Source organism: Rhea pennata, unplaced genomic scaffold (assembly GCF_028389875.1).
Source record: "Rhea pennata isolate bPtePen1 unplaced genomic scaffold, bPtePen1.pri scaffold_23_1, whole genome shotgun sequence".
NCBI lineage: Eukaryota > Metazoa > Chordata > Aves > Rheiformes > Rheidae > Rhea > Rhea pennata.
In genome coordinates this window covers 5,093,342-5,119,597 of record NW_026907675.1, presented here as the reverse complement: position 1 = coordinate 5,119,597, position 26,256 = coordinate 5,093,342, and the positions used below count along the sequence as shown (strand labels likewise).

Sequence of the window (26,256 nt, the reverse complement as noted above, 5' to 3'; positions counted from 1 at the left end):
CCCCTCCCCCCAGCACATGCTGCAGCAATCAGGCCCCAGGCAGCAAGGCTGGGTGGTTGCAGTTTATTGGGTACTGGCTGCTTGGCTAGTGCAGGACTTGCTCTAGTCCTCAGTACGGCTCCAGGGCCACCACCACTGCTGCAACTCCATCTGTGGCAGCTTTGCAGGGGCACAGGGGATGAGCAGGGCAGGCCTACTCGAGATGTGCCCACCCCTGCCCCCAGGACCCTGGGTGCCCGCAGCCAGGAGCTGCTCCAGGATGGGGCTGCCAGCGCTCCAAGCCAGCCAGAAAATGGTAATGCCCATTCCCGGTGTGCTGAAGCAGAGCCAGTAGTCAGGCACTGCCTTCTGCTCCAGAGCAAAAGCTCCTGAAAGCCCCCACAGGAGCCAGCCAGGGCACCACGGGTCTGCCCTGCCACTGGGGCTTTTCTTGATCCCCAGCCTCTCACAGCAGCTGGCAGCCATGGGGCAGGACCTGCCTGGAGCTGCTTGAAGCATGGCTGAGGGAAGGGAGGGGGCCGTGGCTCTTGGTGGCCAGCAGCAGCAGCTGGCAAGGTGCCCGGTGCATCCTGGCCAGGCACAGGGATCATCGCGTGGGAAAAGCAGGTAGCTCAGAGTCGAGCAGGGCCCGGACGGAGGAAGTGTTATTGCTGCCTGGCACAGTGGCTCCTTCCAGCTGTGGTTGTACGTGGTGGGGGAGGGACAAGCGGTCGGTCCCTGCGGGACAGACTCTCTGGAGGCTGGAGAGCCCTGAGGTGCTGTATGTCGTGGAGCAGCCTCTGAGGCACCTTCCGCCTGCCGCGGGGGTGAGAGATGGCTGGAGGGGCCAGATGCCCTGGCAGCCCCAGCCACATGCTGCTGCCCAGCCTGCAGCCGTGCCCAGGCACCCTGCCCTGCCTTGCTGGCAGCGTGGCCACTGCTCTGTCCCAGAGGACCAAACCTCCAGGGCCAGGATCTAGGGTGGTGCCTGCTCAAATTTCCTGCTGCTGTACACCTGGTCCTTGTTCATGCAGCTCAGCAGGATCCAGTCCCAGAGGAAGGAGCCCTGGAAGGTGAGAGAGGGAGGTCAGTGCTGGGAGTGCGCAGCTGGGCCGAGCCCCCGGCACCAATACTCACCATTCCCAGCGAGGTCAGAGCTACGGCCAGGTTGATGACAGTGGGGATCAGGCTAAACTTCCCTGCCTGGCAGAAAGGATGGGATCAGCAATCGCTGCCCAGCCCAGGTTGCCTCCTGCCTGGGCCTGCATTCACTCTGGGTTGGGCACAAGGAATGAGACTGAGCAGAGACCTCCCTCTGCCCAAGCCACAGTGTGGACAACCTACCCAAGCAGCAGCGCACACTATGAGGTCTTGCATTTCCTTCCAGCACACTTTGCACACTTTGCCAAAGGTTCTAATTTGAGGCACCTGGGATTCCCCCATTCCTCTGCAAGGCTGAGCAGAAGAGGCCTGGCTGTGTTCATCCCAGCTCTGAGGCAGCAGTGGAGAAGAGCTGCTTTTCCAGGACGTCCTAGCACCACGGCAGCATATTATGCACATATGCACCCCAGTAGCACATGGACCATGCAAAATCCTACCTGGCCCTGCACGATGACATCAATATGGATCCCACAGGCCTTGATCAACACTCGTGTGTGGGTCCCGTTCCATTTGTAATACTTCGCAGACCTCCTGGGGAGACAGGTAGAAGGGCCCAGTGATGGGGACCAGCCACAGCAGGACCAGGGAGGGCAGGAGGAGGATGCAGGACTGCAATTATCACTGCCTGGGACAGAGCCATCACCTGCAGCTGTAGCCAGGGGAAGCTGAAGTGGTCTTGGGATCGGGGCGGTGGAAGGAGTAGTGGGGGTTGCAGTCGGTTTCAGGCAGGCCCAGGTTACAGTTCCAGTTGATGACCACCCCACCCTGCAGCAGAAACCAGCAGGCCTAGCACAGCACCAGCACACCATGGACACAGTGACCCCAGGGCACAGCACTACTGTGCACACAGCTTGGCCATGGGCATGATAAGCCAGCAAGCAAGCAGGGCATTTCCCCCCACTCAGGCGTTAGCACAGCTGTCATCCTCATCACCCGCTGGGAAAGGCCGGGAATGCCACCATACTGGGGCACACGGCCCTGCCAGGGAAGCCAGCAGCACTGCTTGCAAGGCTGCTTACCCAGGGGAGCTCTGCCCCAGCAGTGGGCTTTCCAGCTGAGTTGGGAGCATGGCTAGGCATCAGGGAGCATTCCCAGATGCAGAGTGGGGGGCCTCTAGGGTCTGGAGGGTGCTGGGGCTGAGCAGGGGATGCAGAACCTGGAGGGAGGATGGAACAGTGCTGAGTTCCTTCCCTGGATGGGAATTATCTACTCCCAAAAGGGCAGCAGAGGCAGCAGGGCTGGATGGGGCTGGAGACCAAATGCTGGGTGCACTGCCCTCCCCTGGCAATGTCATGGTATTTGCCAAAGTGTGTGAATGAGTCCCCACCACTGGGGGAGCAAACCTGCCAGTCCTGGCAGTGATACAGGCACACCTGCAGTCAAAGCAAACATTTTTTTTACAGTGAGGGTGATCAAACACTGCACCAGGTTGCCCAGAGAGGTTAGAGAGTCTCTCTCCTTGGAGATACCAAAAACCCGAGTTGGCTTGGCCTAGAGCATCCTGTTCTAGGTGACCCCGCTTTAAGCAGCTGTTGAACTAGGCAATCTCCAGAGGTGCTTCCAACCTCCGTCATTCTGGGAGCAACTTAGGAACAGGGATCCCCTGTGAAAAGCCGGCATCTCCTCCAGCTGCCAAATGGCACTGCTCCTGCACAGCTCCACTCCTGCCTCTCCATCCTTCAGGCTTGTCCACGTATTTCAACCACATCTCCCTGCTGTCAGTGAACACTCATTCCTCTGGTACCGAATTGTTACGGGAAATGGCTGTGCTATCCACCATTGCACTTTCAGGAAGGCATCTGGCTGCACTCCACACACACACACACTCAGACAACACACATGCAAGTGCAGGGCCAGGGTGGCCCCCTTCTCCCCACTATGCCAAAGACCTGACTACAAAGCACTGCTGCTGCAGCAAGGCTGTCCTGGTCCCAGCAGCAGGGCCTGACCTGCACTCAGCTGCTTAGCATCACCTATATTGCTCTCCACTTTGTTCTATACCCTGTACACACATGGCAGCCTGGGTACCCACTGGTCTACTTGCTCCATCCCTAGGCCCTACATTGATCTCTTCCACATGGACATCCTTGGAGAAGCCGAAGCAGGGGAAGTGGATGTTCCTCTTGATAAGGATGGGGAACTGTGGTGCCATCTTCGCCAGGGACTCACTGTGGAGAGACCTAAGCACTATGGCTTCGGGAGCAAAATGGTCCCTGTTGGCATGGCCTGTGCAAGGCCATCCCTGTGCCATGGCATCGCCTCCCTAGGCCATGGCCTGTTGCTGAAGGGGCCAAACCTCTCAAGAGCACCCTCAGAGGTGTCCCGCCCAGAGCATCCCCTGGTGTCCAACGGGACCTCGAAGATTGGCCAGCCTTTTGGTGCCTGTTCCATCCTAGCAGAGGACTCTCCTCCCTAGTGCCACGACCCATCTTTGGGGCCCGTACCCGACACTCGCTTCCTCTGCTGGACACCAAGCCAGCATTTCAGAGCTCTTCTCGGTGCCGCCAGCACTGGGCACGCAGCGCCCTGTCTTCTGCCCTGTGAGGACGAACACACAACGCTGAACTTCCTGGCAAATGGGATCCTGCCCAGTGTGCAGTGCTGCACAGAAAACTTGTCCCTGCACATGCCCAGCTCTCTGTGGCCCAACATGTCCATGTCGCCAGGGGTGCAGTCATGGTCGCAGCTGCATACAGCACTGCAAACTGTTAGCCCCTGCAGGGTCATGGGGGACATGGTGAGAACAGGACATGCACCTGGTAGTCCTACGCTGTGGGTGCAGAGGGGACGGGGCACCCCATGTGCTTCCCCATCTCTGCATAGGTGCCAGCCCTTGCAAGCTGCCTGGGGTAAGCAGCCGTTAAGCGTGCCTGCGGTGGCCCTACTCTAGCATGGCTTTCCTTGGTGTGTCCTCCGGAGTAGACAGTCAACCCTCTTCTGCATTTCCTGGCATGGGAACTGAGCCAGGGGCAGCTGTGCTCACTAGCATTCCCCACGTCTCTGCATCCGCCAGCAAGCTCCGCTCAGTCTCCACACATCTCCCCTCCCGTGATCCCTCACTCAGCAGCCCCCAAACAGTGCCCAGGCCAAGGCAGGCAGGGGGATCCCTGCCACAAACTGGTAGCGGCAGAGGAGAGCTACAGGCACCAACATCACGTGAATGTCAGAGCCTCCCCTGACCTGATCTGAGAGTGCCCTCTCCCGCCCTGACCATCCAAAACCACAGAGGCCTGACGCTGCTTGTCAGGGCAGGCAGAGCATGGCGCACCTGCCTGGCTAAGGCCACAGGGCCCTGCCCGGTGCGACGTGCCAAGCTCCCCAAGCTCTGCTGAGCCGGCACTGCAAAGGTGACCTAACATGCAGTCCCAATGTGTCTGGGACGCAGCCATGGTTGCCTCATCGGGAGCCAAGGACAGTGCTGGGCCTGGAGGAGGGAACACAGGAGTCCCCATGCAGGCAGCGGGGACCACCACACACGACAGCTTCCTTTGCTGGGTCCATCTGGATGAAGGAGCAGTTGGGAAGCCCTTGCAGAAAGTCTGCTGCTCATCTACTGCTCCAAGAGGCCACCCAAAGCAAGCAAGACAAGAGAAGAGAAGGGAGAAAGGCAGGTCAGAGCCTCACCTTGGCTGTGTGGGTTGGGGGCGAATAACCATAAATACCGGAATTTTTCTAAAGGAGAGGGAAGTTGCTACACAACAGAGGGCCAAGTTGCCTCCTCGGGAACGCCCAAAAGGATTGTACCTGCCAACTCTCTCTCTCTCATCATGTAGATGATTGGGACAAGCATTGGAGTGGTCCTTCTCGAGATTTCCATTGGGTCGGTCTCTTTGTAAGTATTTATGAATAAACTGCTTGCTGGTGAAGGGTGCTTGTGTGTGTGTGTGTGTGTGTTAGTGCTGCCTTGCCAAAGCGGACACTTGGCCCCCGGGAACCGGAGTGGAACAGGTGCTCCCTAGCACCATCTGTGGGCACCAGCACATGGGGCTAGGAGACACAGGGCTCTGCTGCTGTTTGAGGTATTTGAGGGCAGCAGGCAGGATGGGAAGGGCTCTGCTCGGCTACTTTGTTCACCAGAAACGTGTCATCCATCTCCTGCAGCTCTGGAAGTCCCTGGGATCTGGCACTGCAATGCTCCAGCTGCGCTTTCTCTTTCCTATCCCTCTGCTCCACTTCCAGTCACGCTTCCAGGAGATCATGGTATGGGGCAATATGTGGGCAAGGAGGTAATCTCAGAGCCACCAAAGGCAGGCAGAGTGGACAGACAGCTAAGAGAGAGCTGCCACACTCGCCTTGCCCTGTACAGCAACACATGCCCACGGTCTCTGCGGTATCTCCCGCAGCCTGCGGGCATGGCCCCTCCGTCACCTTGTCCCAAGCAGCTTCTGGAGAGCATAGGCTCCAGCATAGCTGCTTTGTGGCACAGGAGAGGGTGGAGGTGGTGTGTGGAGAGTCGTGCCAGGGCAAGCACCAACACCCTGCTCTCTCTGGCTGCCAGCAGTACCTGCTAATCTGGGCTTTGCACAGCTCAGGAAAGGTGAAAGCATCCCAAAGGCAGGGATGGGATGAGGCCAGCGTCAGGTCCTCAGTGCCACAGAGGAGCCGCGGCAGCCACCTGCAAATAGCCCTTGCCATGCTGCTCTGCACAGGCAAGCAGAGCGCCCCAGCAGGGCAGTCTCAGGAGAGCCAGCCTCCCTGGCCTGGGATTTGCACCTCACGGCTACCTCGCCTGCGCAGGGCAGGCCTTCGCGGTTGGCAGAAAGCACAGGCAGAGCTCTGCCACCCACTTCCTTCAGCAGCCAAGCATTACCCATCTCCTGCAGACGTAGAAATCCCTGGGATCCAGCATTGCCAAGCTGCAGTCGTGCTATCCACAGGTGTGCAGGCCACGTGGGAAAAATGGGACAAGGCTCAGGGACAGCACCCCTGCAGGGGTCCCAGTCGGGGGCGTACAAGAAAAGTGGCCCTAAGAGCAGGATGTGAAGGGACTGGAGCAATGGGACAGGGCACGGGGAGATCACCATCAGGGTAGGACAGAGACACTGCGCCCCCCGCCTCTTGCAGCACTATGGCTTTAGCTGAAATCGCCTTCCCCCTCTCCCAGCAGAGGCAAGAGAAGCTGCCCTGGCAACTTGTGGGGCTGCGCAGGGGCTGTGTGCGGAGCAGGGATAAACCGTGCGGCAGCGATGCCCCACCGGGAGGCAGCAGCTCCCAGCCCCGCACTCGCCTGACCAAGTAAAGCAGGACGAGGAGCTGCAGCGCACGGTGCGTGGTGCCGAGGTGCCCATTCCTCACCACCATCACCTGTGGGGTGGAGTAGCTGCACAGCGCCCACAGGCAATCCCGGGCACCCATTGCTGGCGTGATCAGCATGGCACAGCACGGCATGGCACGGCATGGCACAGCTCGGGGAACCACTGGAGCGATAAGGACTGACCCCCCCCCACCCCACCACCAACGATGCCCCACAGCTGCCACACAGCCCCAGCCCAGCACAGACGCAACCCCTGCTGTGCCATGGGGACCACGGTGAGGGACGGGCATGGTCAGCACGGACGCAAGTGGAGAAGTCTGGAGCTGGCACTCACAGCACAGCACCACGGGTGGGGCAGCAGGCAGAGGAAAGAGGCTGCAGGCGAGGGATGGGGGCTGCAGGCAGGGGACGGGGGCTGCAGATGAGGGACAGGGCTTGGAGGCGAGGGAAGGGACTGGCAGGCAAGGCACAGGGCTGCCAGCAGGGGACAGACAGAGGCTGCAGGAAGGGTTGGGGAGCAGAGGTAGGACATCTGGTTGCCAGGTTCGAGGAGAGGAGAAAGGGCCGATGCAGGCTACAGGACCAAGAAAGTAGTGGGTGAGCTGTGTGTCGAGCTCCTGTTCACCAAATGTTGCAGGGGAACTGGAGGGACGCAGTGAAACTGGTGGCAGAATGGGTTAAAGCAGGGAAAAGGTAGCTCTTCCTTGTCTGGTGGCCCTGAACTGCAGAGAGTTGCTCCACAGGAGGTGGCGGAGGTACCAGCAGGGTTCAGACAGAGTGGAGACATGCATGGCAGAGAGACGCCAGCGGGAACTCGTCAGAGCCATACCCTAGCAGCCCAACTGCAAGATGCAGGGTGCCAGCCTGGGATTGGGTCCAGGTGTGCGGGTTTTGAGGGCTCTCTGCAGAGAGCAGCTTCTCCTCCTACCCTTGCCACTGATGAAGCCTTTGGGCTGGACAGCAGTATGAGCATGCCAAAGTGTGATGCTGCTGGAGCGGGGATTGTGGGGAAGGTGGTGGTGACAGAGGTGTTTTCCTGCCTGCAGCCTCTGCTTAGCCCACTGTCACCTCACGTGGCAGCCTTGGCTTGGCTTGGCTTCCAAGAGTGGGACAGAGAGCGCTGCTGGAGCCAGAGGGTGTGCGGCAGTATGGCAGGCACTGGGGCTGCAAGGTGGGAAACGCCCTGCGGAGGGTCTGGGCTCTGGGAAGAGCCTTGTGTCGCATGCGTGCCTGTGGGGAAAGAGTCTCGGGAGCACAGTCTGCCAGGCAAGGTAGGGGATCCTGGCGTTGCCTGCAGGGCTCTGGGTGGAGTGTGTTGCTCACAGTCATTGCAGGCAATTGTGTGCCTGAACGTGCTGTGGGGCCAGCCCTGGCCTTGCTGTGCTGGCGAGGAGAGGCAGGAATGCCGAGACACAGCCCTGGGCCACAGCAAGAGGAACAGATGTGGTCTACTGGAGAGAAACACCTGTGCACCCAAAGGCACCCAAGGGATCCACTTCTCAACTCCAGTGCCTTGACTCAATGCTCAGGAGACATCAACTCAGCATGCTTTGCGGTAGCGCTGCGGTACAGAGCAACCTGGCAAGCCCTGCAAGCCAAATGGATCCACCCAAATGGATCAGGCCTGATGACATTTTGATCAAATTACCCAAAGCCATTTCAATAGCAACACACATTTTTCTTGCTATCAGCAAAACGTACTCTGTGGCATTTTGAAAGGGAGTGGGTTTTCAAAGAGCTAAGATCTTAAGTTTTCTGTGGGTCCAGAAATAAGTTTTTAAAATCTTGAGTTTTACGTGTTGGGAAAAAACTGAGCAATGAGGTTCACAGAGATTGTCACTGTAGAGACAGAAAAAGTCCAACTGTGAAGCCTCAAAAAAAAAAAAAAAAAGAAAAGAAAAAAAGAAAAAAAAAGAAAAAAAAAGAAAAAAAAGAAAAAAGATTCCCAGACCACTCTTAGACAAACTTAGAAGCTATCACATCAAGAGTATTACAAAGTTGAAAGAGCTGTTATTTGTAAACCTACAGGTCTTTGAACTAAAGGCATAGCCTATTAGTATGTATTATTAACATAACTGAAAAAAGAAAAACAAAATCTCAACAATGATTTTGGACAGTTTCAGAGGCCATTTTTAAACCAGAGTTAATGATTTCTGCTCTCCTGTTACATAGGGCTCAATAAAACTATAAAGATTTGACAGGTTAAGAGAATAAACATTGCAATGAAGTGAGCTATCCCCAGCTTAGCTATAAACATTCAATATTTCCTCTGAGAAAGGATAAAGTAAATTAAAAATAATACGAAACAAACAGGAATGGAGAATTTTTAAGATTTTTGATAATTTTGATCTTTTGACTTATGTTTTCCAGAGATACTATGTAACTCAACGTACTCATTCTCCAAGTCCTCAAGAATTTGAATTTGTCATAATCACTAATAGAAAACTGAGTTGTTTCACAAACCAAGGTATACACTGACTCTTCCATGCTATTCATCTTTCTACTCCTGTGGTCAAGTACCTTGCAGTGATTATCGCTTATTTGTTCAAGCGGTGAGGAAATATTAACTATCACAAGTTCTCAGCAGAGACTGGACAATAATTATCAACAGATGGCTGGCAGTACAGTTTGGGGAGAGAGAAAGAAAGTGCCCTTCCTTCCAAAACATCCCCCACTGAGAAGTCCTCAGCAACTCAGTGGTCACAGTTTTGGTTAAAATCAGATTTATGTTAACCACCTGTTTTCTCCCCACGTTTTTCTTTAATATTTGCTTATTTAATTATGATGAGGAAGCACAAACCCTGTACATCCCATCTATCTTATAATGATGACATTCATATCTGGAAAAAAAAAATCAACTTTGGTAATTTACACTCTTATTAAAATAATACTAGTATTGGGTCATTAGAAAGGATCCAGTTCAAGAAGTTCAACTGAATACAAACAAGGAAATTCAAAAAAACAGTGTGCTCCTCCTAGTTTATTTACAAAAGCCTTAGCAACGGCCAACACAGAAGAGGCTTGCTTTAGTAGCAGGGGCTGTGCCCAAGGGGCCGCTGACAGAGCACAGCCTGGGCAAAAGGCAGCGGTGCTTCCTACGTGCTCCCAACACCGCCCGAGCACCACGGAAGGACAACGCAATCCGGGCTGCTCAAGCTGGCAGTGCCGGCTCGCAGCTGGCTGGGGCCCAGAAAGAAACTTCCCAGGAGCCTCCCGATTTCCACACTGCATATGCTTAAAACCCCAAACACACGGTTCGTACAGCCGTGCAGAAAGCGCTTCCTGTGCACGACCTCCACAGTGCAGTTTTCCGACGTCTGAGACATTTTTTTTAGGGTCCCTGCAGAGCACCTGCCCCTCTTCTCTTCTCCCAGGCAGTGACTCCACAGACTGACCGCAGTGCTGCTTGCTGTTTCACTGCAAACCAGCCAGCTTCAGCGGCCAGCTCCCTCCCGCGCCCTGAACGGCCGGGCGGCACCTCAGCGAGACGGGGCGGGCCAGGCTCGCCGAGCCCATGCCAGGCCTGCTCCGCGCAGCCCGCCAGGGCTTCAGCCTGACCCGCCAAAGCGCAGCAAGGACGGAGCTCGCACGCTGCGCCTCGGCCCCCGACGGCTCCCCGCAGCCCGTCCGGCCTCCAGGCAGGAAGACTCGCACGGCCCAAGGAGCCCGGCACGCGCCTCAAGGCCGGCCAGGGCTCCTCGGGGGCGCAGCCGGCTCCCAGCTCCCTCGCAACCGGAGGGCTACCTGGAGAGGCGGCCAGGACGGCGGCGCCGGTCCGCAACTGCCCCCGTGACGGCGCCGCTTCGGGAGCAGCAGCCGCTTCCCGCGCAGCGCCGCCGCCCCACCACACGCCGGGCCGGGCCGGGCCGGGCCAGGTCGGGCCGCGCCGGGCGCCGCCGCGCAGGCGCGTGCGCGGCAGCGGCAGCCGGGGCGGGGGCGGGGCCTGCCCGGGAAGGTGCCGCGAGGGGCGTGGCCAGCGCAGCCGCCGTGCTGCGGGGCAGAGGTCGAGGAAGAGAGCGACCATTGGCTGCGGTGCCGCTCTCTGATTGGTGCTCTCCCTGGGGAGGCGGGGCTGGCAGGCTTCCCGCTGGCGGGAGGTGGGGGCAGCGCGCGGGGCGGGATGGTGCTGCGGGGCGGCGCGGAGCCGGGCGGCGGCGGCGGCGGCGGCGGCTGGGGGGGGCAGTGAGCACTGGGGCCAGGCGGCAGCGGGAGGTGTGTGTGTGGGGTGGGGTGGGTCGCGGCGGGGACTGGGCGGCGGCTGGCGGCGCGGCGTCCTGCAGGGACGATGGCTCCTCGCTGTCCTCCCTCAAGCGCCTGGAGCGCTCGCAGCGCACGGAGCGGCCCACGGAGCCTGGCGAGCGCACGGGCTGGCTCATCAACATGCACCCGGTAGGACTGGGCCGGGGGGGGATGTCACCGGCGGGGGGTGTCACCCACAGGCACCTGGTAGGACTAGGGGGGACAACGATGGGGGGGTCACCGACATGCACCTTGTAGGACGGGGGGCGAATGTCACCGACGGGAGGGGGAGATGTCTCCGACAGGCACCCGGTAGGACCTGGGTGTGAGGGGAGGTGTCACCAATAGACACCCAGTAGGACTGGGGCAGGGGAGGTGTCACTGACAGGCACCCGGTAGGACTGGGGTGGGAGGGGGCGGGGGGGTCGTGTGTCGTAACAGGCCATGTGCATGTGCAGACGGAGGTGCTGGGCGAGGACCGGCGGCTGGTGAGCGCTGTGGACTACTTCATCCCGGAGGATGGGACCTGCTTCGAGGTGCATCCCGTTCCTCCAGCGCAGCGCTGGTGCCCGGGCTGGGCGTCCTGCCTGCCCCCACCGGTTTGGCTGTTCTGGGCCCCAGGCATCACCCACAAGGCAGCAGCGCTGTCTGCCCTACGCTGGGTCCACCTGGGACCCTTGGGGGCCAAGGTGGGTGCTGTAGAGATGCAGGGATGTGTATGTGGCGCACAAATGCCAGCAACGCGCAGCAAGGGCAGCGCGGTGCCCGTTGCTTCCGTTGGGAACCGTTGGGTTGGTTTCTCACCTTGGCTGCGGGGTCGCGCAATGTTCACTGGTTTTGATTTCTCCTGGGTGGCCCTGCCCTATAAGCCGTATTTCTACATCGCTACCCAGAAGGCGAGTATGGACTTGGAAGCTGCGCACTGGCAAGCGGGGTCTTGAGTAAACTAGTGGCCGAGGTCCCAGAGACAAGGGCAGGTTTGACTTGAAGGGTCCCCCAGTCAGCTGAGAGGCCTTGTGACCGACCATCTTCTTGGGTTGGTAGGAGAAAAATACAGCTCCAGTGCTTCTGTTGGTGGTTTTGTCAGAGCTGTTAGAGAAGACCTGAGATGGGAAGCAGCTGTATCAGTATGGTGGCTCCACTAAGGTTTCTTAGAGGGAGGTTGGTTTGTTATGTGATGAATTATCCCTTCAAGGAGCTGTCATATTTTTCCTGTTCTTTTTTTGTCCTAAAATTGATCTCTGGAGCCTATTTCATTTCTTCTAAGCCCAAACAGGGGTAAATTTCCCCTCTCATCTCGTCTTGATCCTGCTCGTGCTGCAAAACTGGGTTTGTTCTGACGGTGCTGTGAATTGACGATCAAAGAGAGCCCCAGTGTGAAGGAACAGATTTCCAGACGGCCAGGATTTCAGGACAGCCTCGTGTCCTCCCCTCACAATTGAGGACACTAGTGCCAGAACCTCTTGTGAGCTTGTCTTCTCCTCTGGAGAAGTGTCTGGCTTTGTTGCTCATTCTCCAGTTTCTTTGCAGGGCTGTGAACGAGAAGTGTCATCCTTCCTCTCCAAGAAGTTTCAAGGGAACATTTCAAAGCTGGGAACTGTGCCCAAAGAAGATTTGGATCTGGTCAGTATTCCTCTGCCTGCTGTACTATTGAATAACTAATCTTTCTTTCTTTCTTTCTTTCTTTCTTTCGAGCTCAAGTGGAGTAGAAAGGGGCTAAGCAGTAAAGGGAAGCAGTATGCTTACCTTTAATCTTCAAGCACTGTTTGCATTGCATATCATGAATAGGCTAATTATTGCTTATTGATAGTAATTGCTTATTATAGTAATAGTAAATAAAATATATGTTCTGCTCCAGCACATAGTCTTTTTCACAGGATGCTCAAGAAACTTCCTGAGCTAGAAATGGTTGGAGATTAAGAGTGTTGTGGCAGAGGGGGATACTATACATTTACTCTTTCTTGGGTGTGTACTGGTGATTGCGCTTGGAAACAGACAACAAGACAAGATGGCCCTTGGTGTGAACTGGCATAGCTCACATGTTCTTCACAGCGTGTCTTACGTGCTTGCTAGCATCTCTTCTCACTCCTAGTCTTTCCATTCAATTACTACCTCTTCTTTGGCCAGTTCTTCCACGTGTGCCAGTATAATTTGCCTTCCCAACGCTTTCTTACTGTTAGCAGTCTTCCCCTTTCCCTCATTACTCTTTTCCACCCTTAGCTGGCACTGTCTTGTTGCTTTGTAGCCAAATCACTTGGTGGATCTTAAGCAGAACTACATTAAGTTATCCTTCCACATGGTGCATGACTTGGTGAAGGTGCGGAAAGAGATCTCTCTTGCTGTGAGGAAAAACAGAGAGCGAGACCAGGCGAGCAATGTCTATACGTCTATGCTGTCAAGGAAAGAGGTCTCCTTAGGATGGCTGGCCCATGGGCTTCTTAGGATTCCCCTAGTCACACAGACTAAAAAGTACAAATGAGAATTCCAATTTTCTCTTTGGTTTCCTACACCTGATGTCTGATTTCAGTTGAACCATTTCAAAGGAAGAGGAATCTAGTGAAGTGAGCACTTCCTGCCCAACTGAGAGGTGTACATCATTTGTTCCAGGTGATTCCTGGGGTGCCCAACTATTCTTAAACTCGTTGTTATGCTTTATAAATCCAATGCCATAAGAAACCTTTATTATAAAGGCATAGAGGTAATAAGTGTTTTTTGCCTGCGCAATGTTTCCTCACGTGCTGTCAATCCTGATGACTCTCTTTCTCGAAGGGGGTTGTTGCATTAAAGAGAAGCTTTTGTTATTCCGTTCTCTCCTGTTAATGAATTTTGCTGTTTGATTATCAGTGGGTACCACTGTTGCTACCTTGTCTCCTACAGTCAAGCCTGCTGGGTCTGAGATGTGCATAAACCTACTTACGTAAATTAGTTGTTAATCTGATGAGAACTGCTCGTTAAATCATACTCTAAAGCTGATTTGAGTTTAATGTATTTGGTCATATTCAGGATCCGGTTGTTCTTGCCTTTGACATTGAAACTACCAAACTCCCTTTGAAGTTTCCTGATGCAGAGGCAGACCGGATCATGATGATCTCCTATGTGGTTGATGGGCAGGTAATGGAACAACAGTTCTTTTCTTCATGCTTTGGAGCAAAATGCTAGACAGCAAACGAGCATGTCACCTTTGGCGATGTGGTCCCTGGCTTGCTTTGTTGCTAGTTGCTTGGTCTATATGTAATGGCTGTGGAAATAAAATTGAAGTCTAGTCTGAATGATGCATAAGGATTTCCTCGTTTTGTATGTTGGAGAACCCAGCTAAGGCTACTGGTGCCCCTTTGAGGGGCAGTAGTAATTTGGAGAGTATAGTCCTTAAGTTGTCTCCCTTTTGGCACCCTTAGTTGATTGTAAGCAGTTGTTCAGAAGGTGACCTCCAAAGAGCCGTTCCCACTTGACAAAAGCTCTACCTATCAAGCTGTGCAAGGATTATCGCATCGATGGAAGACTATTTCATCCTTTAGGCAGTGTGTTCCGGTTGTTCAGGAACGTGTCCCTGGTGTAGCAGGGATCTGAGTCCTCAGTAACTCTTCCTTTGTCAACTCTCTAGGGCTATCTGATCACAAACAAGGAGATTGTCTGTGAGGATATTGAGGACTTTGAATTTACTCCCAAGCCGGAGTGTGAGGGTCCATTCTGTGTCTAATGAACCAGATGAGGTAAGTAGGTTCTACTTGGGAAATCAGGCTGCTTTTTATCTGCCTTGGTCTCTTGTAGGCCAAAGAGAGCTTATCACCCAATAGAGTGTATCTTTGGGGAGCACAGCGGACAGTCACAGTGCTGGTGGTGCTTTCATTTCATGGTGTGACGATGAGGCAGATCAGGTTCTAGCTAGGTCAAGAGCAGAGGGGAAGGACTGCATCAGTTGTATTATATCCAGTGCCTGCCTGCAGGAGGTGAATTTGCTGAGTGTTTGTGTTTGTGGGGGAGATGTTTTTTGTTTTGGGTTTTTTTTAATCCTCTGTTGCATACTAGGCTCATTTAATGCAGAGGTGGTTTGAACATGTCCAGGAGACCAAACCTACTATCATTGTCACATACGATGGAGACTTCTTTGACTGGTAAGATCAGGAATGAAAACTAACCTGGTTTCTAAAAGGAAATGTTGTCTAGGCCATGAGGTGAGATTGGGTACCAGCCTGTATGTCCTTTGTCTGGAGGTCACATAGCGGCCACATGCGTTCTTATCTACACAGACTATCCAGCCAGTTTGGGAACCTGTTTACATCCTGATTATGTGCTCTTTATCTGGAGTGCTGGGCTGAGTCTTGGATTGCCAGCCTGCAGAGGACTGTCGAAGAGGGGGAGGTGGAATTCAGAACTTTTTTTTTTTTTTTTTTTTTCCCTGAGCAGAGCTATGTTTATTGGCTTTGAAATACAAACTTCTATAGAGTCTCATCAGTTGGTCCTGGGATTGCTGAGCTACTTCTAGATTGTTGTTGATTTGGCAATGTTTGTACACTGATGACCTCAGTAACTGGAGAACAGGCAAAGTGTCAAAAGAGAACTGCAGAACAATAGGGAGACCAGAGCAGCCAAGCCTTTGGGGAGCGAGGGAAACTCGATCATAATGTTCTGCCTCCTGGTATAGGATGTAAGCAAGCAGCTTCCTTCTTGCAGTAGCTCTGCCCTACAGGGAGTTTTCCCTGTGGCCAGCTCTCACGGCTAAGGTCTGGAGCAAAGGAGAATTCACAAGAAAAATTCCTCATTAAGTAGCTTACAAGAAAGCAGTTCTGAAACCCTTGGGGTGGGGATGGGGTGGAGGAAAGGGACTGCTTTGTTTCTTCTCTTCTGCATTGTCTCTCTCCTCAGGCCTTTTGTGGAAGCAAGAGCAGCAGCTCATGGAATTAATATGTATCAGGAGATTGGATTTCAGAAGGGCAGCCAGGGAGAGTACAAAGCCCCGCAGTGCATCCACATGGATTGTCTGAGGTACCGAATGCTGCGTCTGTACCGTATAACTGCATCTTTATCTGTTAAATTTGTATAAAATGCCTACAGTTGATGTATTTGAATACTGTCCCTTTTCCATCTCTGTGCACTGCTATCATGAGTTACATCTTACTAGGAAAGGACTAGCACCCCCATCTTTGGTTGTGCTACTTCTACTCGGTACTCCGTTGTGTGCCATTATGTACAGAAGTTACGTCTTGCCCACACTAGCCTGAACGACTAACTCTGTTTATACAGTCTGCTGGTGGCTGTCATTGGGAGTTTGAGAACTGTCCTGGACAGCAGGTAAAAGGACAGGATAAGACCAAACCGTTGTAGTGGGCACAGGGCCATATTCTAACCCAACAGCCTGCCTAGCACAGAGAGGAAAAGAAAGGGTGCGTGCATGTGTGTGTGTGTGTGTGTGTGTGTGTGTGTGTGTACAGGAGAGGGCTGTCTGTCTTGGCAGTTGTGACTTGAATGTTTTTTCACATTGGACCAGTGTCCAGACTCTGGAAAACAACTGCCTCTCTTTGCAGTCCTGCTGATACCTCCTCCTGTGTTAAAACGTTTATCTTTGAAGTCTCTGAAGTATGAGGGTTGGGAAAAATCTGAGCAATAGAAATGATTTGAATAGCAGAATTTGTACGAGTCAGGATTTAAGAGCATGGGTAGATATGCAGACTGTCTAAAGCTGTGCAGCTTCTTATTCCACTGCACTTGGATGTTCTGCTCTCACCTTTCCCTGTTAGAGTAATCCAGATCTTTTTGTACGTAGCAGCCCTTTCTGAAGTGCAGGGCTGTCTCTTCATAGACTGGCATTTTCATTATTCTGTCTAGGTGGGTGAAGAGAGAGAGTTACCTGCCAGTGGGAAGTCACAACCTGAAAGCAGCAGCGAAAGCAAAACTGGGTTATGATGCAGTGGAGCTGGACCCTGAAGAGATGTGCCGGACGGCTACAGAGGAGCCTCAGGTGTTCCCACCCGGTGCTGTATCTCTGGGCATCTGCAGTATTAGTGAACCTTTGAGTTAGAGCTTTGTGAAATCCTTTAAGTTAATGCAGTGTCTTTGAGAAGTTGTCAGTGTATCTTGCTGAATTTCAGACACCTGAAAGAACTTAAGCTTAGGGAAGAATAGAATTTCCTTGATGTGTTTCTGGCATTGGCGTTGCACTGTATATTTGTGTTATTTACACTTCTGCAAAACGGTAGTACTCGGGGCATTGCAACGGAGCAGTACTTTGCTAGTGTCCAGGAGACACCTTAATGAGGTTTCTGCCAAAGCCCTGGAGATCTCTGTAGGCCAAGAGTGGCCTCCTGACCGCTCCGGAGTGGCATCTGTGCGGATATGTGGCAGTGAGCTCATCTTCCCCATTTCTGCTAATTCGGAGCTGGCTTATGTAATTCAGGTTAAAGCAGAATGTCGTCTTAAGCCAACTGATAACTCTTTACATGCTGGGATGTTTGTATGCAGAAATATACCTTTTGCATCTTCCTGCTGTGGTGATAATGATGTGGTGATAAGGCCAGCCTAATTCCAGCAGCACCCTTTACAGCGCTTCTTTCTAAGTCCAGTTTTTGATGTCTGTCTTTTACAGGTGTTAAGAAAAGGTTCTGGGACACTGTGTGAAGCATTGCTGATGGTTCAGGCCTATCACGCCAACATCATCTTCCGCAACAAGCAGGAGCAGGAGTTCAACAAACTTACAGATGACGGCCACGTGCTGGACTCGGAGACGTATGTAGGAGGCCAGGTGGAAGCTCTGGAACCTGGGGTTTTTCGCAGTGACATCCCTTGCTGCTTTAAAAAGGTAAGGACACAATCAAGGTGTTGTGACAGAGGCTTTAAAATGGTAATGCAATGATGCTCTTTCTCTTCTTTGTGGAGAGCATGGCAGTAGGGAATAACCCTCCAACTGGAATTACCATCCTCTGTTCTTTTGGCGGATACCCAATAGCAATACCTGTTATAAAACTGGTACCTAATTTATGGCTTGAGTGTATGAACCTGCTTAGAGTTTAGGTGGGAAGGGTTGGAGAAGTTGCTCTTCATGACCTCAGACTGGCTATTGGGTAAAGACAGTGTTACAGCAAGGAGAGTGGTTCATTGCTTTTGTGTGGGTTTGTTTACTTTGTTTATTGGTTGGTTGAGGGTTTTTTTTTGGTTTTTGGTTTTCTTTGAGCGAGTGGTTGTTGGCAGAGATGACTCTGTTTTTGTCTCATCAGGATTATATCTTTGTCCTTCTCCCACTCAAGCCAAGCTTCTTTTGGCCTCTTTTACCTGTTTCTGGTTGGTGCTACTGTCTAGATTGTAAGTTTTAGAGGCAACTTCTCTCTTTGCTGTGTGATACACCACACCTCAGTGCTGCTTATTTTAGTGGCCTTAATCTCGTGAATGATCTTAAGGGAACGTGCACTGTGAATTTAGAAGGACCTTAAATCTAAATCCTTGGCCCCTTAGAGCCTTAGATGTGTGAGCAGCTGACTGCTAGGTCAGCCCCGTAAGTGTAGCACTCTGGAACATGCATGCAATCTTCTCTTCTTGTTAGCTGCCCTATATAGCCTCCTTTGCAGGAGAACTCCAAGGGCCGGGGAGCAGCCACCATCTCTTCTCTGCTTTGTGTTTTGCCTTAGTGCGAGTGGTGTAGACTTTTGTGAGTTGTAGGGTTCTTAGCAGAAAGCCACCGTCCTTCAGTTCTAGAGAGCTCTCAAGTTGGCTGTGGAGGTCAGGCCAGCTAATTGGCCAACATTATCTGCCTGCTGACAATGGAGCTGATCAGTGAACGAAGGGGCATTTCGAGATGCCATTCAGCTGACCTGTTTCAGACATCTGCCCTTCAGATGAGATGAATTGCTCTCTACCCATACTGAGACATGCTCTGCTAAGTAGTGAGCCTGTTTTCAAAGATCGCCGAAGCTACGCTGGAGCATGGATAATCTTGCAGAAGCTGTCACCCCCTGCCCCCCTTCCCTGGGCAGTGTGTGAGGATGGGTGTCAGGGCTAGAAGAGGTCTCGGTATCATTCCTGTATCCTTGCAGAATCCTGCTGCCTTTAACTTCCTGATGCAGCATGTGGAGAAGACGCTTCGGCATGCTGTCGAAGAGGAAGAAGGTTTGCCGTTGGATCAAGTCACCAACTTCCAGGAGGTCTGTTGTCCTGCCTCAGCCTGCAGGGCCAGAGGCATGACTGGGCTTTCCAAGGAGAGCAGAACTGTGAGGGTGGAGTTGCAGCACATTTCTTTAGGCAAGCCTGGGTCCTGTGCACACATATTGGTGTTGTATAACAACTTTCTTCAGCTTTGAGTTCTGCCCCATGTCCATCTGTGCCTTATTTCCCATATTAATAAAGAACTGGCATAGGCTGGAGGCAAGGCTGATTTTTCTCATCCTGAATATGTCTGGTGAGACAACACATGTTAAAGATGCCTGTTTAGACTCATTTTATACTCCATGGAGAGAGACAGGAGAAACTTATCTGTAGACATTTGCAGTGTAGATGAAACCTACCTTGGAGGTCCAAAAGAAAACCTTAAAGATTGGTGGCTAAAGAAGATTCGCCGCTGCCACTCTTCTTAATCCTATTCCTTTAGTTTTTCATACTCTTCCTCTGTTCCCCAGAATCAGTGGCAGGTGTCTCTGTGCATGTCGGAAGTAAAGGACCAAATATAGTGCGTATGTGACTGCATCATTAATTCCTTCTTGTTTGAATTTTACTTTTTTACATCTCCCTGCAGGCTTGTGATGAAATCAAAGTCAAGCTGAATTCCTTGAAGGATGTTCCTAACGGAATTGAATGCCCCCTTATCTACCATTTAGATGTAGGGGCCATGTACCCCAACATCATTCTGACCAACAGGTTGCAGGTGGGTAACCTCAGTCCAGTCAGGAAGGTGTTTTCTGTTTTGTCTTGCAGATGGTCTAGGAGGTCCCTCCGATTTGATCCCCTTAGCGGCAAACAATAAACTTTCTGCCCTGGACAGGGGGATAAAATAAGGCTCGGTTTGAAATCCAGTCAGGCTGTTACAGTTGCCAGGTGTACAGAGCCGAAAGGTCTGTCCAAGGTAGAGCAATAGCTTTAGCTGGCTTCTTCCAAAGAATAGTCATTGTTTTTGCTGTAATTTGTGTTCTGAAAAGCTTCTAGAAAGGAAAACTTACTGAACATCACCCCTGTGATGTTCACATTTGTGTTCTTCTAGTACCCAACATCGATTCCTTCTGGCATATGTCGCTGGAGACGGTTCTGTTTTCTCTAACATGGGTGTGTCTGACCTGTGTCCAGCCCTCAGCAATGGTGGATGAGGCCACATGTGCTGCCTGTGACTTCAACAAGCCAGGTGCTAATTGTCAGCGCCGGATGACTTGGCAGTGGAGAGGAGAATTCAGTAAGTGTAATTCTGCTGTCTGCTTTGTCAAGTTCCCTGTTGCATTGCAGCATGGATAGAGCTTGCAGTGTGAGCTGAAGACACAGAGACCGCTTCCTGTTCCTCCCCTGGAAAGCTCCTAGTTGCTGTTCCTTTGCAGTGCCTGCAAGCCGCAGCGAGTATCACCGCATCCAGCAACGACTGGAGCCTGAGAAGTTTCCTCCTCTGTATCCAGATGGAGCACCCCGGGCGTTCCACGAGCTTTGCCGTGAAGAGCAGGCCAAGTATGAGAAGAAGCAACTGGCAGGTGAAAATAAATGGCATTATCTGGAGCAGGTTTTTGGTGCCTAGACTACAAACACATCATTAATTACTTGTCTCTCAGGTCTGGGGCTACTTAGTTCTTGCTGGCTCAGACTGAATTTGATCTCGGTTTCATGCTGCAACAGTTTTCCCCTAGGATCCCAACCAATTCCTGTACGTTTTTTGAGGAGGAGGCAAGTGCTGTTTTTTGTCTCAGTGTTTCTCTTTTCTCACTGAGAGTCATGTATTTGAGCTGAGACACATGGAAGGTGATATTTTGTTTGGGGTTTTTTGTTGTTGTTCTTTAATGAGCACTCATTAAGCATGTCAGTGAAACACATGTGTCGATATCCTTTCACTTTTTGCTCCTAAAGTGGTACTGCTCAGCAGAAGCATCTAGCTAGTGGGGGCTCTGAGCAGAGCCTGAATTTGTGGATGAGCCCTCATGGGCAATTTATTTCCCACACACACCTCTGCATCTCTATAGAGAGGTGCTGTTTCTCCCCATATTAGTATCTTCCTCCCCTTGCCTTTGTAGCAGGTCTGCTTCCTTGCTTTCCTAAGTATGATGTTTATTTGCATTGATGGAATTTTTCTCAGACTGGTGCCTTGAAAGCTTCAGATCTGTGGATCTGTGTGGTTTGCCCGATGCCGTTGTGTTCATCCTTCCCATCCATAGTGGGGCACTGATCTCTGAGAAAGCTTTCTCTGTTTATTCCCTTTACTAGATTATTGCCGCAAGGCTTATGAGCAGATCCACGTCACCAAGGTGGAGGAGCGTGTCACCACCATCTGCCAGCGAGAGAACTCTTTCTATGTAGACACTGTACGAGCTTTCAGAGACCGTCACTGTGAGTTCAAGGGGCTGCATGAGGTGCTGGGCTTGAATTTCTGTTTTATTTGTGCTGCCAAAGCTAGAAGGTCCTCACCTCTCACTGAAAACTTGAACCCTAAAGGATCATTTTGCTCAATCTGTATGGTCAGTAAGAAATATTAGCTTTCCTGACAGCTCTGGTGCAAGTGCAGGTTTTTCCCCTGCTGAATCCTAAACAGCTGCTGCCACAGTGGTTCCTAGCTCTCTGATGCAATCACTTTCAGTGCTAGGAAAGAAAACAGCTGGGTTTTTTTTGGCTTTTACTGGATCTAGAAAATCCTCAGCTCAACTATTTTGTGATCTGGTTTGTGTTCAGTGTAGGGTACTTTTCAAAGAGAAAGATGAGACAAGCAGAGAAACAGTTGATCTTAGGCTAAGAAGTGATTGATTCTAGGAGAAAGAAGCAGCATGTTCTAGTTCTCAAATGTTTGGAGTCTTGTGGCAGAGGGAGGAGCCTGAAATGTAGTTGCTAATATGTTGAAAGAAATGACAAGACGCTGGGACTCTGTCTCTGGAAGAGTTTAATAAAGAGCCATTTGCTTTGCAGTTCTTGCTAGTTCTGTCATGAATCACGGAGGTGGCTGGGAGGCCTTTTCTGCTGAAATGGTTCTGCTGTTAGTCTCGATCTAATCTCTTGCTGCAAGCATTTAGTTCTTGCCAGCACAATACGTGGTGTGACAGAATTGATGTAGGATGGCAGTTCTGCTGGGATTAGGTAATTCTAACTATGAGTGTGAGTTACAGTTGATGCTGCAAGACTCTTCCATAATATAGCATAATGCCTGTGCCCAACGCTCCCCCCTCAAATGCAAAAGAAAGAGCAGAAAGAAAGAGGAATTATCTTAATAACTGATATTGTTCTAGGATCACAGTGTCATATTAGGATTGAGGTGGGGGGAATATCTGGCTGTTGGTACTGCCTGTAGTGGAATGTAGGGTTGTCCTGACTCTGCCTCTTGCCATCAGGTGTGGAAGAAAAAGCTGTCTGCGGCTGTGGAGACAGGCGATGCTTCTGAAGTGAAGCACTGCAAGAATATGGAAATCCTCTATGACTCCCTGCAGCTGGCACACAAGTGTGTCCTCAATTCTTTCTATGGCTATGTCATGCGTAAAGGGTGAGTCTCACCTGTGGTCATTGCTGGAGTCCTCCAGCAAGGAGCATTGTAAACCAGAGCTGTTCTAGTGAGGCTCTCACCTTCTTAACCTGCTTCCGAAGCATAAGGGGGATGATAGGTGATCCCTGTAACACTTTTTTTTTTGTTCCTACTAATGACTTCTTATTTATTAGTCCCCTTAGCAGGGACTTTTGCTAAACAAGGCCCTGTAGCATTGACGATGAATGGCAGGGTTTGTCTATAGGTGATTCTTCAGGGTGTGTGAAGTATCACAGGGAAGGAAAAGGAAAATGATCTCCTGAGGGCTGCTGTGATTGTCTTTTTTGCCCTGAGACTTTATTTTCTGTACGACCTGATGCGCTTCCCCGCAGCTGTGCTTAAGAGGTAGCACTGCAGCCTTTTGACTGTCCCTCCTCCATTCACAGAGCTTGCTGGTACTCCGTGGAAATGGCTGGGATTGTGTGCTTCACTGGAGCAAATATGATCACACAGGCTAGGGAGCTGATTGAGCAGATTGGGTGAGTATGTGCTGAGCTGAGGAAGAAAGGTTCTCCTGTATGTAGTGTGAGCAGATGGGTAAGGGCAGAATTTGACTGGCAGAGAAGAGGAGCAGTGGGATAGATGTGGGATTAATCAGTGGAAGCTCTGGTGTTCTGGAGATTCAGGTTTCTGACATTGCCATGGCTTATTAATGCAACTGGTGTTGTATGACTAGGACTTCCTTTGCAGAAAGGACACTGCCTCTGCCTGACTTGTGGACAGAGAACAGTTCTTTGGCATATTTTCCAATCTCTTCCTGATGGTGATTTTTTTTTCTTCCGTTCTTAGGAGACCTCTAGAACTGGATAGAGATGGGATTTGGTGTGTGCTTCCCAACAGCTTCCCGGAAAACTTTGTCATCGAGTCAACCAATGCAAAGAAGCCGAAGGTGACAATCTGCTACCCAGGTGCCATGCTGAACATCCCCATGAAGGTGAGTCTGGCATCTGTACCAGCCAGCTGTACAGTCTGGTAAAAACAGTGAAAGGGAAGAAAATGTTTTAGCCTTCTGTAGGCCTGCAAGCCAATCAGGCAGTTCATGTGAAGGGAGTAGCTCTACTGGCAGTGGAGTATGCATCTTTGTTCTCGGAGTTGGCTTCAGCCCAGAGACAGCCTGTCTTTTGTCTCTGGTCGCCTGTGTAATGAGCAGGACGTTGGGGCTGACAGCTTTGCTTGCTACACAGCTACTCTCTGCCCTGCACAGCCCATAGCTCAAACTGGCGTTTGAGTGGAAGGAGAGACTCTGATATAGCAGAGAGGGTATAGTGTAAGAGACCAGGGTTGGTGTCTGCTTCTGTACACAGACTGCCAGAAGCAGTAGGAGTCAAGACAACAAGGTCCCATGCTCTGCTTGCTCAGATATTTATGGCTATGAGCCAAAAGAAGTGACTTTAGAGTCTCCTGCACTTTTCTTCAGGTCTCATGTTTGAGTCCTACCTGCTAAATTGTTCTGTAGGTTTCCAAGGAGTTGCTTGGTCACAAGGAATCAGGATACTTTATTCTCTGCTAAGATAGGGTAAGTTACGCTCCCTCAGGGGAGCAGGGATTGATCCTTCCCATCATCGGGAAGGAACAAAGGCCATCAGTGATCCCTTCAGACAGGATGATGTATCTGGGGGCTATCTGCTCGTATAATCAGCCGAGCTGTTGAGTGAGGCTATTCTGTTGCGGCTGTGCCGGCAGGAAGGCTTCACAAATGATGAGTACTAGGAGCTGGCGGACCCAGCCTCTCTCACCTATGTCACACGCTTAGAGAACAGCATCTTCTTTGAAGTGGATGGGCCCTACTTGGCCATGATCCTCTCAGTGTCCAAGGAGGAAGGCAAGAAGCTGAAGAAAAGGTAAGAGTTCAAAGCTTGAAAAATCACCACTTCCCAAGGGAAGGGCTTGAGGGTCCTTTTCCTTGACTACATTTCAGTCGTGTTAGTCCTTGCCCCATGTTGCCAGTCCTCTGGAGCTGGCAGCATGTTTGGTTTGCTTGTTGCTGCGTACCACCGAGATCATGCTGTCTTTAAACGGCAAGTTCCCTGCATGAGATCAGTCTTTGAATCCAGCTATGCCCTGGCCTTAATTGACACATCTGACAGTAAATTTCTGAAGATAACAGTAAAACAGCACTTCTCAAACTTTCTGATTAGTCATGGTCTCCCTGTTTGGTTCTGAGATGTGCAGGCAAACTTTGGTTTTTCTTTCTATCTTTTCTCTTTAAATTCACTAATCTCTGTCTGTCCCTCTCTCAAGTTTACAGAACTCTAGTAATACTTTTCCCAGAGGTTTCCACTTTAATCCCCATCTAGGGGAAGGAGTGGATCTTGCCAGTGCCATCATGGTATAGAAAAGCAATTGCACTTGACTTCACTGACTTTCTCATGCAGCCTGCTTAAATACGAGCACGAGCAATCACGAGAGGACTGCCCACAGACCTGGGTCTGGGTTCAGAAAATACTGTCACTGTCCTCCAGCACTCTCTGTTCGTACAAGACTATGTTTCTGCTTGAATGTCTCTGTTGGATGAACTCCAGCATCCACTGTGAGTGCCTTTGCATGCCAAGGGAGTCTATCGCAGAAGTCAAGAGGATGTCAAGCACTGAATGAACTCTGCTCATAGGAGTCTTTATCTCAGGGGCCCTTGATTTTTTTCCTGTGATTCTTGGGATGTCAGCAAGTGCACTTATTTCTTGCTACTCTCCAAGTGGAAAGAGCAGTAGTGTGGAGCTGGCTGGCAGGTACCGCTGCCAGCTGAGGAAGAAAAGACTGCCTGGAGGAGGGGTGACAAAGTATGTACGCTTGAGTCTCACTCTGTTCCACTGAAGCTTCCTGTGATGGTTGTATTGAGCCATACAAATAATTGGCAGGCATGTGAAATCCAAGAAACATGACAGAAGAAAAGAGGGCAGTGTGTTGTCATAGTTGTTTCGATAGCAATGTCCGGTTTCCTCTGAGTCCATTTTGCCAGCGTCCACTCCTGTTTTCCAAACAAAGCTTCATTCTCCTGTATAAGGCTTTTCCTAGTATTTCACTCCACTTCTCTACTCCTCTAACCCTGACTCTCACTTCTTGCCCTTTATTTGTGTGCATTTAAGAACATTTTGCCAGTTAGAATTGGCAAGTTGGGGGCAGAGGCTGATGTGCTTTTGCAGCTGGAGGTGAAGTAGTTCATGATGTTATTGTCTCTAGCTGTGTAAATATGCCTAGATCATGGTAGTCCAGAGCCCCACAGCTTGGATTAATTTACCTGGTGGCTGCCTGGTTTGGCAATACTAGAAGTACTTTGGCAGGAGGGTAGTAAGCAGCATCCTGGGAGATGTGTTCCTTGGCACAGAGCTTGTGCAAAACCTGGTCTATATCCTAGGTATGCAGTCTTCAATGAAGATGGATCCTTGGCTGAACTGAAAGGGTTTGAGGTGAAGCAATGGGGAGAGCTGCAGTTGGTGAAGATATTCCAGTCTTCTGTATTTGAGGCCTTTCTGAAAGGCACCACACTGGAGGAGGTCTCTGCCTCTGTAGCCAAGGTGGCTGATTACTGGTTGGATGTACTGTAGAGCAAGGTGAGTGTAGGGTTTGCAGGATATGCATCCCCTGCATGTTTGTCTTGCCAGGTTGGGGCCAGAGAAGGTCAAAGCTACCCTAACACTGTAGGGAGGATGGACTTTGTGGAGAATGGTTGGTCCATTGTGCCTCTGATGGCTGTTTGTATGTAATTTCTGCCTCTTTGATTCTCTAGGGCTGCTCTTTAGGGTCTTTTAGCACCAGACCTTGTTACAGCACTTTTGTCAGCTGTTACCGCTTAATTGTGGGTAAGCGTTGTCCTCCAGTCACCTCTTTCACAGAGGTAGCGTGGTGGCCCTCTTGCACCAAGGACTTTCTCTAGAGCCACTCACTGAGACAGAGGATGGCAGAACCATTTGCCTGCAGAATCTTTTCTGAGGAGGCCAGAAGAGATTAGCTT

At 51.4% G+C, this 26,256-nt stretch overlaps 1 protein-coding gene and 1 pseudogene across 1 annotated transcript; one reads left to right on the top strand and one right to left on the bottom strand.

The window, feature by feature from the left end:
- Positions 1-442: 442 nt before the first annotated feature.
- LOC134154319 (P2X purinoceptor 2-like) lies at positions 443-6,528 on the bottom strand. Its single transcript, XM_062601071.1, has 6 exons — positions 6,368-6,528; positions 3,203-3,308; positions 1,784-1,905; positions 1,578-1,668; positions 1,117-1,182; positions 443-1,045 (listed from the first exon to the last, which is right to left on the bottom strand). Exons 1-6 carry the CDS (start codon positions 6,526-6,528, stop codon positions 956-958), a joined length of 636 nt encoding a protein of 211 aa, XP_062457055.1. The 3' UTR covers positions 443-955.
- A 72-nt stretch (positions 6,529-6,600) lies between these two features.
- Positions 6,601-26,256, top strand: part of LOC134154318 (DNA polymerase epsilon catalytic subunit A-like) — a 29,840-nt pseudogene continuing 10,184 nt past the window's right edge.